The following is a 15,372-nucleotide window of genomic DNA, read 5'->3' on the forward strand; positions in this document are numbered from 1 at the left end:
ACGTCTGAGTTTCCGGCTTGTGTCCGGTCGCAGAACGTGTCCACACAGAGAGAAAATATCAATTCTAAACAATATGATAAAGCGCTTCATTTATATCTCACGAACAAATCGCAAAAATATTTGTTGTGGACTACAATTTTTTGTAGGCAATCAAAGCTTTTATCCGATCAAATTAATAAGTAAGCTTGTTGCTTGATTAATATTTAACATGAAGGATTATATATATTAATATAATAATAACTATTATTTGAAAAATAAATATGAAATATTATATTTTTGGTATACACAAATTAGATCGAGTTTTGGATTAACTTGATATTGATGGTATTGACATTTTGAAACTGGTGTAAATAAGCTATATAATTTCTCTGCATAGCTCTGCTGTGCATGTGGGATACCCCATCTTTGCGAGTCCCCTTCCCCGCAGGTGGTGAAAACTAGACGAAACTCTCCTGACGTGTTAAATTGAATTTGAGCAGCGACGACGAGGACGATTTGGCCTTGCTTTTGCTGCTGGAGCTGGAGCTGGTCTGGGTCTGGGCCTCGGGCGTCTGGTGACCACTGGAGAAGGATCCCGCTGGCGTGGGAGTGGCCAGCAGCTGTTGTTCCTGCCGGTGGACGCCGAGCAGTTGACGCGCCAAGTGGGATATGTCCCCGCCGTAACTGCTGTCCAGGTGCTGAAGCGGCGAACTGGAGGAAGGCTTGAGGGCCAGCGACTGGCGCAGCAGATCCGGCAGATGCCACTGCTCCAGGAGCTCCGCTCCGAGGGTGGGCGAATCGCTGGCCAGGCGCGTCAGCGTGTGCAGGATGGTCTTGATGCTGCGGCGCTGGGCATCGCACTCCGCACGTGAGCCGTAGGTCTTGTAGAATTCCGTTTGGTACACGGACGTGATAAAATTTATGATGATGCCGTTGGCCAAGTGGCTGTGGCACTTCTTGTTCAGCGACATGTTGTGCAGCATCCCAACGATCTGCTCCTGTGCGGATGAAATAAAACAGAGGGGGAAAAGTTGATGAGCAAAAAATAAGCATCTCAAAGTGGTCTGGCTTGTATGTGTGTGTGTGTGTGTGTGTATATATATTGGGGAATGAAAAATCGTGGCCAAGATTGAGAAAAAATTGCTTTGCAAATGCACAAATAAATTTTACGAGCCAGCGCCCGAGAAGCTTTCAATAAAATTGCCCGAAAAATTGCAGGATCCGGGTGGAATCCCACCAAGGTCAGGTTCGCCCTTTTATTTCAGACGGAAAAATATATTTCATAGGTTTAGTAAGAAGAAACTGAGGGTATTTGATGTCAAAATTGCCACAAAAATGTGTTAAGCATACCAAGTTATTGAGTTGAACTCAAGCTAAATGGTTTTATTAAATTTGTTCGAGCTATAATGTTTATATATCTTTGATCAGAAGGATATTTGTATATATGCTTATATTTCAATGTGTTGAATAAAATAAAAATGGTAGGTAAGTAACAACCTTAACCTGTTACATAATGTGCTAGATACTTACGTAGAGGAAAACACTGGCGCAGCTCTGGTGTTCCAGGGTGTCGATCAGTCGGAAGATGGCCTCGTTGGACATGATGGAGTAGTGCGAAGTGGCCTCCATCCGACTCAGATTGTTGAGGGCAGCGGCGCAGAGGAGGAGGGTCTGGGTACAGCACTCCGGCTGCAAGAGGGCAGACAGTCCGGCCACCAGGCTCTCAGAGCAATCCCTCAGGCCGGGCACTCGGTGCTCCGGTCCGTGCCAGGCGGCCGTGATCTGAGCCAACAAAGACACGGCTTCCCTTCGCTCAATGGCTCCCCGCTCGCCGGCGGACTCCACCTGCAGGATGTCCCTCACAATGTCGATGCCCCCACAACTGCCCAGCTGATTGATGGCTTGTGGAGCACAGCACAAAGTGGCCAGGGCTCGGAGTGCCAAGGCCCGCACGGAACTCTGCTTGTGATCCAGCACCACAACCAGCAGGGTTCGCACTGCCTCGTTCTGGACGAAGGCGTCGGTCAGGGAGGCAAATCCGTCATAGTCAATGTTCATCAGTGTGGCCACCCAGTTGATATTGGCCCTCAGCAGGAGATCGTCCCGACTCTGCTCGATGCTGACCACCAAGACACGAACCAGCCGCTCGAAGATCAGTCGCAGGGTGATCAGAGTATGCCTCTTTAGCAGCTGCACATCGTCGAGCAGCGACTCCAGATTGATGTAGTGCTGTCGCTCCAGCGAGTACCTCGTGTCCTTGCTCACCGTGCGGATTTGCTCCAAGTGTTGCTCGTAGCGTCTCCTTTCGATTCTCGCATCGTTGAAGAACACACCCCGACGCTCCAGCGTGCAGGTGAAGTCGTCCAGGTGGGACAACAGTTGGGTGGCTCCGCCGAGGGCTTCCGGCAGAGAACTGGCCTGCAGTCCGCTGAGCACCCGCTCGCTGCGCTCGAAGTGCCCCTGTAGCGATAGGGCCTGTTGCTGCAGCTGCCTGACCAGCTTGCAAACGGTACTCGTGGTGATCGTGTTGTTCTTATACGCCTCCTGGGCAATGGACTTGTGCTGCAGGGTGCACATCACCTCCGGTTCGCCGGCCCAACGCTGCTCCGTCATCCAACTGGCCACCGGTTCCGGGTGCTTCCTCGACTTTTTCGCTATCTTTGAGCCACTTTTGGGCGTACTGGTACTAGCTGTGAATCTCAAAGCCCTCACTCGCAAGGGAGATGGTTGCAACTGAAGGGTTTCATCCTGCTCGGTGGATCCAAAGGTCACTGTTTCGTTGTTGTAGGGCGGTGGCGCCTCGCCCAAGTAAACAGTTTCGTTGTTGTACGGCGGCGGAGGTGGTGGCGCTGTTACCACTTCCTCCTCACTTGCCGAAGCCTCTTCCGGTTCCGGTTTGATTTTCCGCATCAGTCGCCGGCGGCGTCTTATGGCCGGACGTGGTGGCGAATCCTGCTCCTCCTCGGCTGCCGCCTCATCGTCCAGTTTCATGCTGTCGAGCTGCTCGAACAGACGGCTACGGCTGGCCTCCAGCTCCGCGTCCACTGCATCCTCGTCTCCGGATTTCGCCTTGGGCGTAATCTGGCCGCTGCTGAAGGAAATTCGCCGCGTAACATTGACCAGCGGTGAGTAGAACGAGGAGTTGCCCACCCGGCGCACCACCGTGGGGGGCGTGGCCACCGAATGTACTGATGTGGGCGTGGCCGTGGGCGTTTGCTGCTTGTCCAATTGCGGCGAATGCGGCGATTCCTGATGCTGATGCTGCAGCTGATGCGATTCCTCATTGTCCGAAAAGCCCGAATCCTTAAAAGAACACAGAAAAAAATGTAATACCATTAGTTGTCGAAATAAATAAATATAAATAATTTGTAAATTCTATAACTCCTCTATACCAAAATAAATAAATAAATAAATTCTTTAACGAAATTGAATTCGTTTTATTAAAAAATACATAGTAAATACAAATACATTTAAATCAAATAGAAACTAAAATAAATCTAATATTTTTCACTTATTAAATTATTTGCCCTAACATTTTCAAGTTCGAAATTAAATAAACAGTAAAAAACACAATGGTCAATTTTAGTTTAAAATTGATTGAATCAACTGAGTTGCAATCTAACTTGAGCTATCTAAATCATTGAGTTCCCAACGGTTGTTCAAAATTATAATGTCCCTCTCGTGCTCCGAATTGAGTAGCCCCAAATAAAATGCTTACCTGACTGCGTAGACTGCCTGGACTATCGTGTTTGTGCCAGGATAGCTTTGAGGTGTTCTGCTCGTCCTCCACCTCCTGAATGCAGGACAGATTGCCCAGGGGGCCGAGGGAGGTGGGCTGCCTAGGGGTGAAGTTACTGGTGCTGCTGCTGCTGCCGCCGTTGAAGCTCGAATAGAAACCACCGCTGGTCAGGGAGGAGGACTGCTCCGAGCCCCACCAGACCTTGCTGTAGCTGCGCTGAAAGGACATGCCTGAAATGGAGAAACAGAGACGGGCAATCAGTGGTGTCCATCATTTAAACAAATTGGACTCATTCGTTTAACAGGCTTAAATTCATTAAATTTAATGCAATTGCCGCTTGGCTGGACTGGATTCATTGCCAATACCCGTATTTCTCCCCCGGGTGATTCCGGGGTCATTCGCCCCGTAACATGGGCGGAAAGTGGGAGGGGCACTGCACACACATGCCTGAACATTGGCTTAATATCCGTTACGAAAAAATTAAATTTCCGCCCAGCGATACAAATCATTATTTTAATCAATGAAATGTATTGTACATACTACATATTTGTATATATTCTCGCCTTTTTTCCCGACCTTGTCAAAAAAGGACTTTTCAGTTGACAATTTCGTTTTGCAGTAATTTAAGGAGCGCACAGCTTGAGCCTCAAGTTTGGGGGCCATCAAAATGACATTTGGCATATGGCCCAGTATACATTACTGTGCAATAATTTCTAAATAATTGATGTGAATGCCCCAAATTGTGGGCATTTATGCAGATTTCACTGACCAAATCTGTGGAGTTACAGGCATAGTAGAGAAGGGCGGCCACCTGCCCGATGTTACTGAAAATGCAAATGATTTTCTGGGGGGTATGCGGCATGAACAAAACATTTTGGGGCTCTATTATGCAAATGGAATAAACTAATTATGCTGCAAAACAATTTTCGTGTGACATCGCAAACCGAACTCGTGTTTTATTTTGTTTAATTTTGCGTGGTTTTTGCACTTTGCCGTTTACATATTTATTAAACTTTGTTTTTCGCCATAATTACATAATATACCATACAGAGAATGAAAGGGGAGTGCACTTGTTGGTGTGCCACCAGCAACTATTTATGTTATATGCATGAGTGGGGGAGGGGGGGAAGTTTATTTTGCAGTTATGCACGCCCAGTGAACTCTGACCCCTGTCTTTTTAGCCTCCAAATGGCCTTTGGTCAACTGGCCTTCCCCTGCCGAGCAAATATTGACAAAGTGCTGCTTTCAAGTAAACAAAATGAAATAAATAAACGACGGAACATTTTTATTCCACTACTTTCGCCCATAGTAACACTCACACTTTGCAACACACATATTTATTGAATTCATTAAGCAATTAATTAAAATTATATTCAATTAGTACAAAATGACCGCCTATAAATACCAACAAATATTTGCGGCTCATTCACAGTTTAATAATGCAATTTTTAGCGATTCTAACGCATTTTATGATAATATTGTTTTTGAGCGGTTTTGTTTCGTAAATCGTTGTTTCGAATAGAGGATTTGGCTCTGTGTTCTCCGATTTTATTAGTAAATGCTTCAATTAGTCTTAAATAAATTGCTGACAATAAAAACGTCTCTGAAAGGTAACTATTTTTAATAATTTACTTTAACAATGTTATACATGTGTTTTTTCATCCGGACTATTGAGCATAAAGTACCCCCATTTAAAATACGTTAACTGCTCTTCATAAGCTGGCCATTCTACCCCCATCGCAATCCCGAATTACAGGGTACACAAATTAAAACCACTGTCCCTAGGACACGGGCTAATTAATGGAGAGCTCTGCCAGGCCATCCTCCGTTTAAATCGCGAACCCCCGGGCTCAGTCCTCGGCAAAATCCTTTCGGTTGCACAATAAATATTGCACAATTGACGCTGGCTGGCTGAAAAGGGCTTAACAATGCAGCAAGGCGATAAAAATTAACGGCTCTTAATAGCAACATTGAAAATCATTAAGTGATTTATGGTCAGCCGCAGGAAAAGCTCCAATAAGTGTCAGCGCCTGCCAAACGCCCGCCCCCCAACGCACGCCCTGCCAATTTAATTCGGTATATATTTATTCTCGTTCCGTTATTTACATGAGCATCTTAGAATACGTAAACGCACTTTATAATACAGCAACATACACATATAGACAATAATTGAGTTCACACTTCGTCTTTTCTCCAAGCATTATCCCAATTTCGATTGAGTAGTTCTTCGTTTCTTGTGCACAATAATTTCAATAATTAAAACAAACTTTAAGGCCACACTCACAAAAGTCCAAATTACAACCAATAAGAAGCGAAATAATAATTACAATTTTAGTAGACGGTGGCTTTCCCCCTATATGCAGGTGTGTGTGTTTGTGTGTAAGGGGCGTGTCTGGTTGGCAGTCAATTAGCAGGGGCGCCACATAAATTTTAATATCGAATACGTATTCGCTTTTGGTTTTTGTGTTTAATCATGATAAACGAGCTCGTTTTCAGTATTCCTTTTCGTTTTTTTTTTTAAGGGGGGAGTGGCGTTTACACCTTGCAGACACACATACACACGGGCTATACACATCTCTCGCCTAACTTGATGACCCGAATCCCGCTCAGAAAATCATCGCGGCAAATCGTTGAGCACGAGCGTGGACGTGTAGCTGGGCGCCTGGATGTGGGCCGTCTTCGTGGTCGTCATCAGGGTGGTGGTCGTCATGGTGGCCTTGCCGTTGACATCTGCGTGCACCACATCTATTCCGCCCGCCGGCTGGAGCGGGTCCCCGTCCTCCACGTAGCCCACCGTCGTGACCTGAACGCTCGTCTTGGTCAGCCGGTGGGTGCGGTGCTGCGGCGACCGGGATCCACCCAGATCCGTGCCCGTGGACTCGTCGTCGCTGTAATCGCTGGTCAGGGCACTGCCCGTCCGGCCAGAGCCGTCGTAGGAGTACTGGGTGTGATAGGTGCTGCTCGGCTCCCCGCTGCCGCCCGTCGTGCTGCTCCCTCCCCTGGTGACTACCTCCGGCTCGCCCTGATTGTTGTTCGTCTGGCTACTGCTCCTCTGCTGCTGCTGCTGCTGCAAAGTGTTGGTGGAGGCGGCGGTGATGTCCTCCTCGGAGATGTCGTCAAAGGCTGGCGGCGGTGTCGACATCCCCGAGAGCGTCATGATCGGCTGGCGGCCACCGGTCGGGGTGCTCAGCAGTGGAAGTCGCGAGGCGGGCGAACGCAGCATGGAGGTCGAGGTCTTGCGCTTGGAGGGGGAATGTTTCAGTGGAAATGTGGGCGTCTTCTTGAACACCTGCTTGCCCATGGCGTCCTGGAAGCGCTTGGCGTAGAATGAGGGTCGGCACACGGACACCGTGTCCCCGTTGTACAGGATGCTCTTGAACGTGTGCTCCAGCTTCTTCTCCAAGCGGTACGACTGCAATATGTCAATGATGCCTATGTAGAGGATCAACCTTTCGTCGTTTTCGGACCGAGCCGGTATGCCGCCAGCGGGCACATCCTCGTCCTCCTCCAGCGGCACATCCATGTCAGCTGTGATGGACTCCAGAGCCGTGGAATGAGCCACCAAACGCTGGCGATTCATACTGCGTGTGCGATTCAAGGCCGCTCCAGCCGAAGTGCCCGGAATGGAGGCGTAGGAGGCCACCGCATGAAGCTGATTCTGGTCCGCTTCCGGAGCATCATCATCCGGATTTAGGGAGGCGGGGCCCTGGGCGGCGCTCTCCTTGCGCTGCAGCTTGGCTCGCGCATTTAGGATCCGCTCCTCGCGCTTCTCCTTGGCGGCCAGGTCCAGATTGTGGATGCCCACCAGCAGCGAGTAGTCCATGATCTGGAAACTCTCCAGCACCATGCAGTCTCGCCTGATGGTGCTCATCAGCGCATTGTACTTGTCCGTCTCCAGGAATATGCCGTTCGGATGGTGCTCGGCAAAGTCGAGGTCCTTGAACGTAGGACTCGCCTTCTGCCGCTCCGCCTTGGAGGCCTTGCGGCGGAAGGACGAGCCCTTCAGGTCGTACTTGCAGTGCATCTTGATATCCGACGGCAGCAGATTGTTCATGGCCACCAAGCGCACGTTCTTCGAGTTGTAGTGGAAGCAATACAGTCCGAAGAACTTGGGCAGCAGCGTTCGCGGGTTCTGCGAGAGGTTCATGTAGTAGCCGGGCAGCAGTTTCTGCAGGAACTCACACTCCTTCTTCTGCACCGTCTTGATTATGAACTCGTCGTCGGTCGTCAGGTAGAATATGGAGCCAGAGGCTCCTGGATTTGAGAGCTCCACCAAAGGAGAGGCACACATGGACATGAGGAAGTCGTCTGGTGCGATCCCAAACAGGTCACGGAAGTAGCGAAAAGCAATGGGTGCGTAGACCTTGAAGCGGAAGTCGCTGTAGTGATGGGCAGGTGTTATGGAGGAACCATCTGGGGGAAACGAAATAGTTTCCATTTCCCAGAAGTCGTTCATCAGCAGATCCCGCTTGGGCTTGCTGGCCAGGCTGCCCACCGTGTGCTGGATGCCCAGCTGTATGGAGCCCATGATCTGCTTGGACTGGATCCTCTTGTAGGTCACCTCGCCACCCTCCGCCACTCTGCGGTGGCCAAGCTTCTTCTCGTGCTTGCCCCCGGTGGTGGAGGGGTTCCGGGAAACACTGGCATCCAGCGTGGAGCTGGCACTTCTGAGCTTCGAAGCAGGCGTCTGAGTGGCGGCAATGTTGTTCAGCTCCTGCTGCAGCAGGGCTGTGGTCTCCTGACCGCCGTGGGCCAGGGCGGCATCCCTGAAAAGCTGGCGCGATGTTCCCGGCTGCAGACTCATCGGAGGCGGCGTCCTGGCCGTGGCCTCCAGGTCCTGAACGGCGGGACTTCCGGAGGAAGTGAAGGCTTATCTTAACCGGCGTGAGCAGGTTCTTCTGCTCCGGCTCCACCTGGTTTTCCTGCGATTCGCTCTCATCCTCCTGCTGATCCTTCGGCAGCTCCTTCTGCTTGCCAACTGGCTCCAGCTCCAGCTCAACTCGGGTGTCCATTTCCTTCCGGCGATTTCTGCTCTCTGCGGAGGAGAAAACCACTTATTGCAGTGCCGCTCAAACAGTACAAAAAGCTTTCAATTGCAGCTCGATAAATGGAAAATTGCGGGTGTGTTTGTGGATGAGTAAGCGGGCTTGAGTGGGTGAGTAAACGATTAAGCCAGGGGCAACAATTGTCACGTTTGCACATACATACATACATGTTTCATAGTATTACTATGTACTGGTGTGCAACTCGAGACTCGCGAGCACCTGCTTCCACACCAACATTTCTTGCCTATCTTTTGTTTACCCAATGAAGAGCAGGTACAGCTTAAACAACAACAGCCACAAGGCAAACATCAAGCATTTATCGGGTATAGTAATTAGCCCATGGTCACTTCAAAACTGCGGACTCCAAAACTGTAAGTACATGGGAGTACGGAGAAAATCGCACTCAATTGCATGAAATCGTATGCAATCACTCGAAAATCCAAAATGCAGCCAAACAGGTAGGTAGTCAGACGAACCGTAATTTGGATTGTTTGCATATGGGAATCCTAAATAACCGGCAGACACGTTGAAATGCATAAATAAACGTACAATTGCACTGAGAAAAAATAATAAACTATCATGGCTGCGTATGACTTTATTTGTGGACAAAAAAACAGAATCACATCAGCTTTAGAGGCACTTTAGCTTCTTAGTAAGTACTAATATAATCCAATAAGGCTATAGTAATTAATGAAAATAAATAAATCTCCATGTGATAACTAAGCACACAATTTTTTAGATACTGTGTAGTCTTTTGAAAGTAACATTTGTAATTCATTACCCACAAAAGTCAAAAAACTCAAAGCTTATTAAAAACTTTCTCAATTAAAAAAAAAATATATTGGCTCATTTTGGCTTTAAGTACGAACTGCAATGTGTACAAGCAATACTTTAAAATGTAGTTTGCTAAATCCAAACTACTTCTCTCTGTATACGAACGAGTGGCAAACGTTTGCTGAAAACACAAACAATTAAGGCCGAAATCCACAAAATTATTATAGGAAAGTCATTATTTTGCGTGTGGTAAATTTTGAAAAATGGAAAATGAAACCAAAACATGGTCATGGGCGTGGAAGGGGGCGCCAAAGTGGGTGGTGTGCGGAGGGAGGCCATTCAGCTGGCTCGTGTGTGTTTATTTTCGTAAATTTTTAGATTGTCGCTCGGCGGATATGTCGGCGGCATCTCCTATATATCTTTTCCTCGTGTCTTTTTTAATATTTGTCGCACGCATGACAGGCCAAATAAAAAAAAAACAAAAACAACAATAATTATACGTTAATAACGGAAAGTTTTTGGCTAATGTATTCAGTGAATGAATGTCAAGAATTTGTGGGCGTCCTTTTGCAGATAAAATCTACACTAGATACCCATTGCTAAAGCCTTATATGAAAAAAAAACTAACAAAAAATATGCACATCTAGAATAGTTTATTAGCTCAAAGATGTTACACAAATTTAGTTGATTTTGTATATGCCTCATAAAATCGAAGAAGTCCTTCTAGGGTTAATAACATGCCACTTAACCATCTTTTTTATGCGGCTGTTAACCTTCCAGGAGGTGTTAGATGGCTGTTGTTGTTGTTGCTGTTGCCTTGGGCACAGTTTTTATTAATTTCGTTTATGAGCTTGCAATTAAAGCGTTTTGCTTTTTTGTTTGTAAATTAATTAGTGTACTTACACAGAAATGCGGCTGCCAAAGGTCAAAATAGCCCAGAAGTTATCCAGCAAAAAAGATAACTATTTGTCCTCTGCCGTTCTCTCTCTCTCTATCTCGCTCACTTTGTGTATTCGTTGATCAAGGCGCGTTTATCTCTCGCGCTCTCTCCTTCCCTCTTCCGCTATCGTCGATGTTGTTGTTATTCCTTTTGCTTCCCCTTTCTTCCAGCTCTTTCGATTTCCAGTTTCCGCTTGATAAATTGCTTTCATAATTTACAAAGATCCCAACGAATTTGAATTCTCCATGCACACCTGGTTATTTATTAGTGTGCGAGTGTGTATTTGTGACTGGCGATGACGTCGTCGTGCGGCAATCGACAATTTCCACTTTCGGCCGCACTTTCTCATTTTCCAACTCAAATAAGCGATCACCGGTAAATACGCGGCGGCCTGGAAAAGTTCACCCGATTTTCCAGCCTTTGCGCTTCGATTTATCCACTTCGCGAACTTATAAGCAGGGAAAAAATAAAAATTCGTCCGCAAAAGCAAAAATGTTCGTTGATGAGTCGTTCGCGCATAGATATGGGGAAAATTCGACTTCAACGTCGATAGCATCGACATTTTCAAATTATCGAACCTATCGATGTTTGGCGGGGCTCATCGATGTTTTTATTTCACGATTCCGTGCCCACTGTTAACTTTTCACTCCTGTGTTGCGCACTTCAACTTCAGCATTTGCTTACTTCACTCAAATTTTGTATGGTGTTTGTTAATGATTGCAGGTGTTTTTTCTTGATAATTGTATTTAAGTTGTTTGATTCTGGAGTTTATCTATTTAAATGTATTTTTATAAATGGTTTGAGCCACCGCTTGCGGCTATCCAAGTTACCCACCAAGTGCCTAATTTCGCCGATCGTTGGATGAATTCAGTGTTGTGAAATACACAAATAACACGTGCTATAACTAATTTTTAAATTTACCATAAAACTTTTTTTGAATCACAAAATACGGTATTATAGCCAATCGAAAAGACTCATAAGACTTGGTGGATATTAAAGGCACTGGGGACTAAATTTTTGGTTTAAATAGTTTTTTAGCTAAAAAGGAATTTTCTTAATGAAATAAGAATAACAAAATTTTCTAAAATATTTTGAAATTACTTATGCTTTGACGAAGATTAACAATGGTCTCCATTAACATTTCAGCTTTGTACCCAAATATATAACTGTAATTTTCGTAAAAAAAAAAAAAACCGACTCTTTTTTTTCTATTTTTGGAAGAACAATGTCTGGATTCGTAGACGAAATATTAATTTAATTTTGTCTACGAGAAACCGCCTGACCAGCGAAAATCTAATTAGGAACACCTACAAAAGCGATTTCCCAGCCGGCGGCGTAATTCTAATTGGATTAGTAAGCGAAGCCGGCAAGGAAGAATTTTAGGACCCGGACCCGGACCCTCTGCCCTTGACCACGGGATTTTTTGTTGGGCGTCTGCCTCATTACCACTACCCCGCCCCCCGACACTGCTTAAATTGATTGAAAAACCGCCCCTTAATCGATATTTATGGCCAGCCATGAGTAATTCAAATAGACGTCTCTCATTAGTAGGCGAAGGCAAAATGTAAAAAATGTTTAGCTAACAATCAGGTTCCGCGAGGAGAAATAGCTGAGATGAGTGCGCCTCATTACGAATGCCCTAGCCACAAATTGCACTTAATTGGGTGTGGTGAATAGTGTAAAAATTGATGTAAATTTAATTCAGCCCAAGGATCGTCGTGGCTGAGAAAATTAAATTGGAGAGTTCGTTGTGCCTTGGGTAATCATCTAAATGCTGGCTTGCCGGCTAATTAGGCACAAAAGGTAGGCGAAATTCATATGCAAATGCCAAATAGAGTTGTCAACGAACAAGTTTCGGGCCAAAAAGAATTTTAAGTTTATTCCCCAAGTGTGTGACAATCCGCCAATTAATTTGGAAATCAAAAGAGAGCTGGAGCGCATAATTTATGCATTTCAAACTCACAAAGCAAAGATAGAAAACAACGGAACTCTTTGTCATATCGCTTAAAAGATATGATAATGGTTCGTTATCAACAGCATTTCATAATAAATAAATCAAAAGAAAGGCGAGAGAGAGGCAAGCAAGTTGAATAATAAAGTTAAGTTCTGGTCAGCTTATAAAGTCACAATGACCGTCAATATATTGGAAATTACATCGTAAAATTGAGAGCGGCGAACGAAAATCAGAAATTACACTGAGAATGTTAATCATCATAATTAAGTTAATATGCGGGGTGGTTAAGTGTTAACTGAACTTGGCTCAATGGGGTCAGCAGCCAAACAAATTGAACACGAGGTCAATGGGGGAAAGTTGGAAAACAGGTGTGTTTGGGTGGGGTACGAAGGTAAATTTCCCCCTTTCGAAAAGCCGCTTAATTAACCTAAAGTTAAGACCCAACCAAATCAAAATCGATTGGAAAATGCCAAACCAAAGCGCCCATTGAGTAATCTGCCATCGACCATAATTATTTTAATAGTTTTGACATTTAAACGACAAATTAAAATGGAATAAATGCAAAATAAGCGTAATAAATTTTAATTGCTGATTCGCGTACCGCACCCCGCCCCATCTTTTTCTCACTGGCAGCTGTTGCATTGATTATAATTTTGTTATTATTTATTTATTTCCCATTTTTTATTGCATAATTAATTGTTGTCGTTCGAGTGGCAAACAATTAAATAATAAATCAGTTTTGAACAATCATTTAATTATGTAAAATATGGATGAATGAGATGAAATGATTTTGGATTAAAAGCTTGCAATTATTCAAGTCTCTCCACTTGCCATAAACTGTTGAATACAATTTGCCATTGTTGCAAATGTCAACCCGTCACGGCACAAACAAAAGGAGTTGGCAAATGGATTACGATTTTAATCGAATCGCTAGTGCTTTATCCATTTGCCGCGTTCTCTGACATTTCACATCACTGTTCTTCAATGGAAAATCAATAAACTAAACCATTAAACATTAATCCCATTTAATTAGACAACCAACATTGCTTTGGCATTTCCCATCTAACGGTAGCAGCATATCGCAGTTGTTATTTTCTGCTCTTGTGGCCGTTGACACCAATTGTCAATGATATCGATCTCTGAGTGGCAACAGGTGAGTGACTCCGACTCCGGACTGGTTTCCTTTCGACACTCAAGTCGGGGGGAGAGGCCTTAATAACACCTCTCCCGATGACCGGTGTAATGGCCAGTGTTTAGCACTCTAATGGAGCCATCCCAGCCGCAGAATCGAAACCGCAGACCGCTCTTAAACTGGAACTAGATCAGTGCAATTATGCGGTGTTCCCTTGATTATTACAATTAGGATTGGGTAAACTGGAGTTAGGTAAATCTGGTATTTTATGATTGCGGTTGATTGAAATCGACAGACTAACATTATAAATTCCAGCGTAAATAGTGGTTATCTTAGGTATTCTAAATTAACCCCAAGAATTGAAAAAACTAATCGAAAGAGTGAGTTGGTTTTCAGTGGAGATAGCGCTTTGATGCACAATTTAAAAACTAAAGTGAAAGGGCTTATATGAATGATAGAGTAGAATAAATTTACAAATACGTTAGGCTGATTATATTATAACAACTGGCAGAAGAGTTAATTTATAAATAATAGATACGAAGTAAAATATCAATTCGTCAGAATTTTTTTTAATTCATTATCTGTTTAAAAAAAATACTTGACAAATTAATAAGCAACTAATTTGAAATGGAAAATGCGTTAGATTGCAAACTGGTCTTATAACGAATTCCTGAAAGTATTTTTGTAATGTCAACAGTAGGCTGCTATGCGTTGGAATTCATTCACAGCTGCCTATATGTTACTTTACCGACTGCATCACACCCAGTTTCTTTTGCCTAACCCAATTATTGTTATCCAAAGCCCAGGGCTTAGTCACCACCACCCCAAGCTCATTTCATTCACCATCAACCTGATCAGTCACCTTTACCCACTGCCTCCCCCAATTATATATCTCGCAGTTATGTATCCACTCGGTATCCCCAAGCTCACGAGTGACTCATCGGGGGGATCTACGTTATAAAGAACATTCAGAGAAAAGCCATACCAGAAACGAAAAAAAATCAACGAACGGCGACAACGGCAAAAAGAAATCATTGTGCGGTCTGTCGACTTTGGGACGCTCCTGAGTCATAAAACCGAGCTTAGCAAAGTCCTCGAAAATAAAAAAATAAAAACAATATAGCCGAGAATGAGGAAGAGCAGCCGCATAGCTGGGTTATGAGTTCAATAAATGGGCGAGGAATAAATAACTTATAGTTTGTGTATTAAAGCATGTGTAATTACAAGGGGCGTATGCGTAGTCTTAAATATTTGTGTTTATTGATAAGCTTATTGGGGTCAAAGGGGGCAATAAACAGTTATCTGTCTTGATGGCATTCCATATGCGGTTTATGGTGGCCAAAACTTACCGTTTTCTTGTATAAACAATGCCGAGGTAATCCCAAATTTGGCTTCTGTTATTGTTGCTTTGCTCGCCACTGATGGATAGTAAAATTTATATTTCAAGCACGTGTCATTTGATTATTTTTGGTCACCGCAATCTTGACAGTGGAGTGGGTGGTGGGGCGTTGGGTGGTGGTGCACCCACAAGACAAAGCGTAAATAGTTTAACACTGCACAACGGTAAACACAAGGCGACACTTAATAAACAAGTTAGCCCGAACGATACGACAACGAATAATACGAAAACGAACAGAAGTAGCTCGCGACGATCACAACGTGCGCGTCTGCGTTCTTCGAGTGCTGGAAATCGAATGAAATGAAATGAGGAGGCTATAGACTTCCGATTCCGAGGGAGGGATGCCGACTCGGCCAGAGCCACAGCCAGAGAGCCGGCGGAGTCATATTACCTGGGCGAGCAAGGTAGGC

General features: G+C 44.9%; 2 protein-coding genes across 2 annotated transcripts; both read right to left on the reverse strand.

Annotated features, from left to right (window-relative positions):
• Positions 1 to 305: 305 nt before the first annotated feature.
• Positions 306 to 15,053, reverse strand: LOC128256234 (uncharacterized). The gene is made up of 4 exons (XM_052986489.1): positions 14,913 to 15,053; positions 3,698 to 3,948; positions 1,510 to 3,282; positions 306 to 977 (listed from the first exon to the last, which is right to left on the reverse strand). Exons 2-4 carry the CDS (start codon positions 3,944 to 3,946, stop codon positions 438 to 440), a joined length of 2,562 nt encoding a protein of 853 aa, XP_052842449.1. The 5' UTR covers positions 3,947 to 3,948; positions 14,913 to 15,053; the 3' UTR covers positions 306 to 437.
• On the reverse strand, positions 5,786 to 15,054 carry LOC128256235 (phosphatidylinositol 4-phosphate 5-kinase type-1 alpha). Its single transcript, XM_052986490.1, is given in 3 exon segments — positions 5,786 to 8,579; positions 8,581 to 8,753; positions 14,913 to 15,054. Coding segments are annotated over 2 exon segments (2,397 nt in total). The 5' UTR covers positions 8,731 to 8,753; positions 14,913 to 15,054; the 3' UTR covers positions 5,786 to 6,332.
• Between the last annotated feature and the right edge of the window lie 318 nt (positions 15,055 to 15,372).

This window comes from Drosophila gunungcola, assembly GCF_025200985.1.
Source record: "Drosophila gunungcola strain Sukarami chromosome 2R unlocalized genomic scaffold, Dgunungcola_SK_2 000013F, whole genome shotgun sequence".
Classification (NCBI taxonomy): Eukaryota; Metazoa; Arthropoda; class Insecta; order Diptera; family Drosophilidae; genus Drosophila; species Drosophila gunungcola.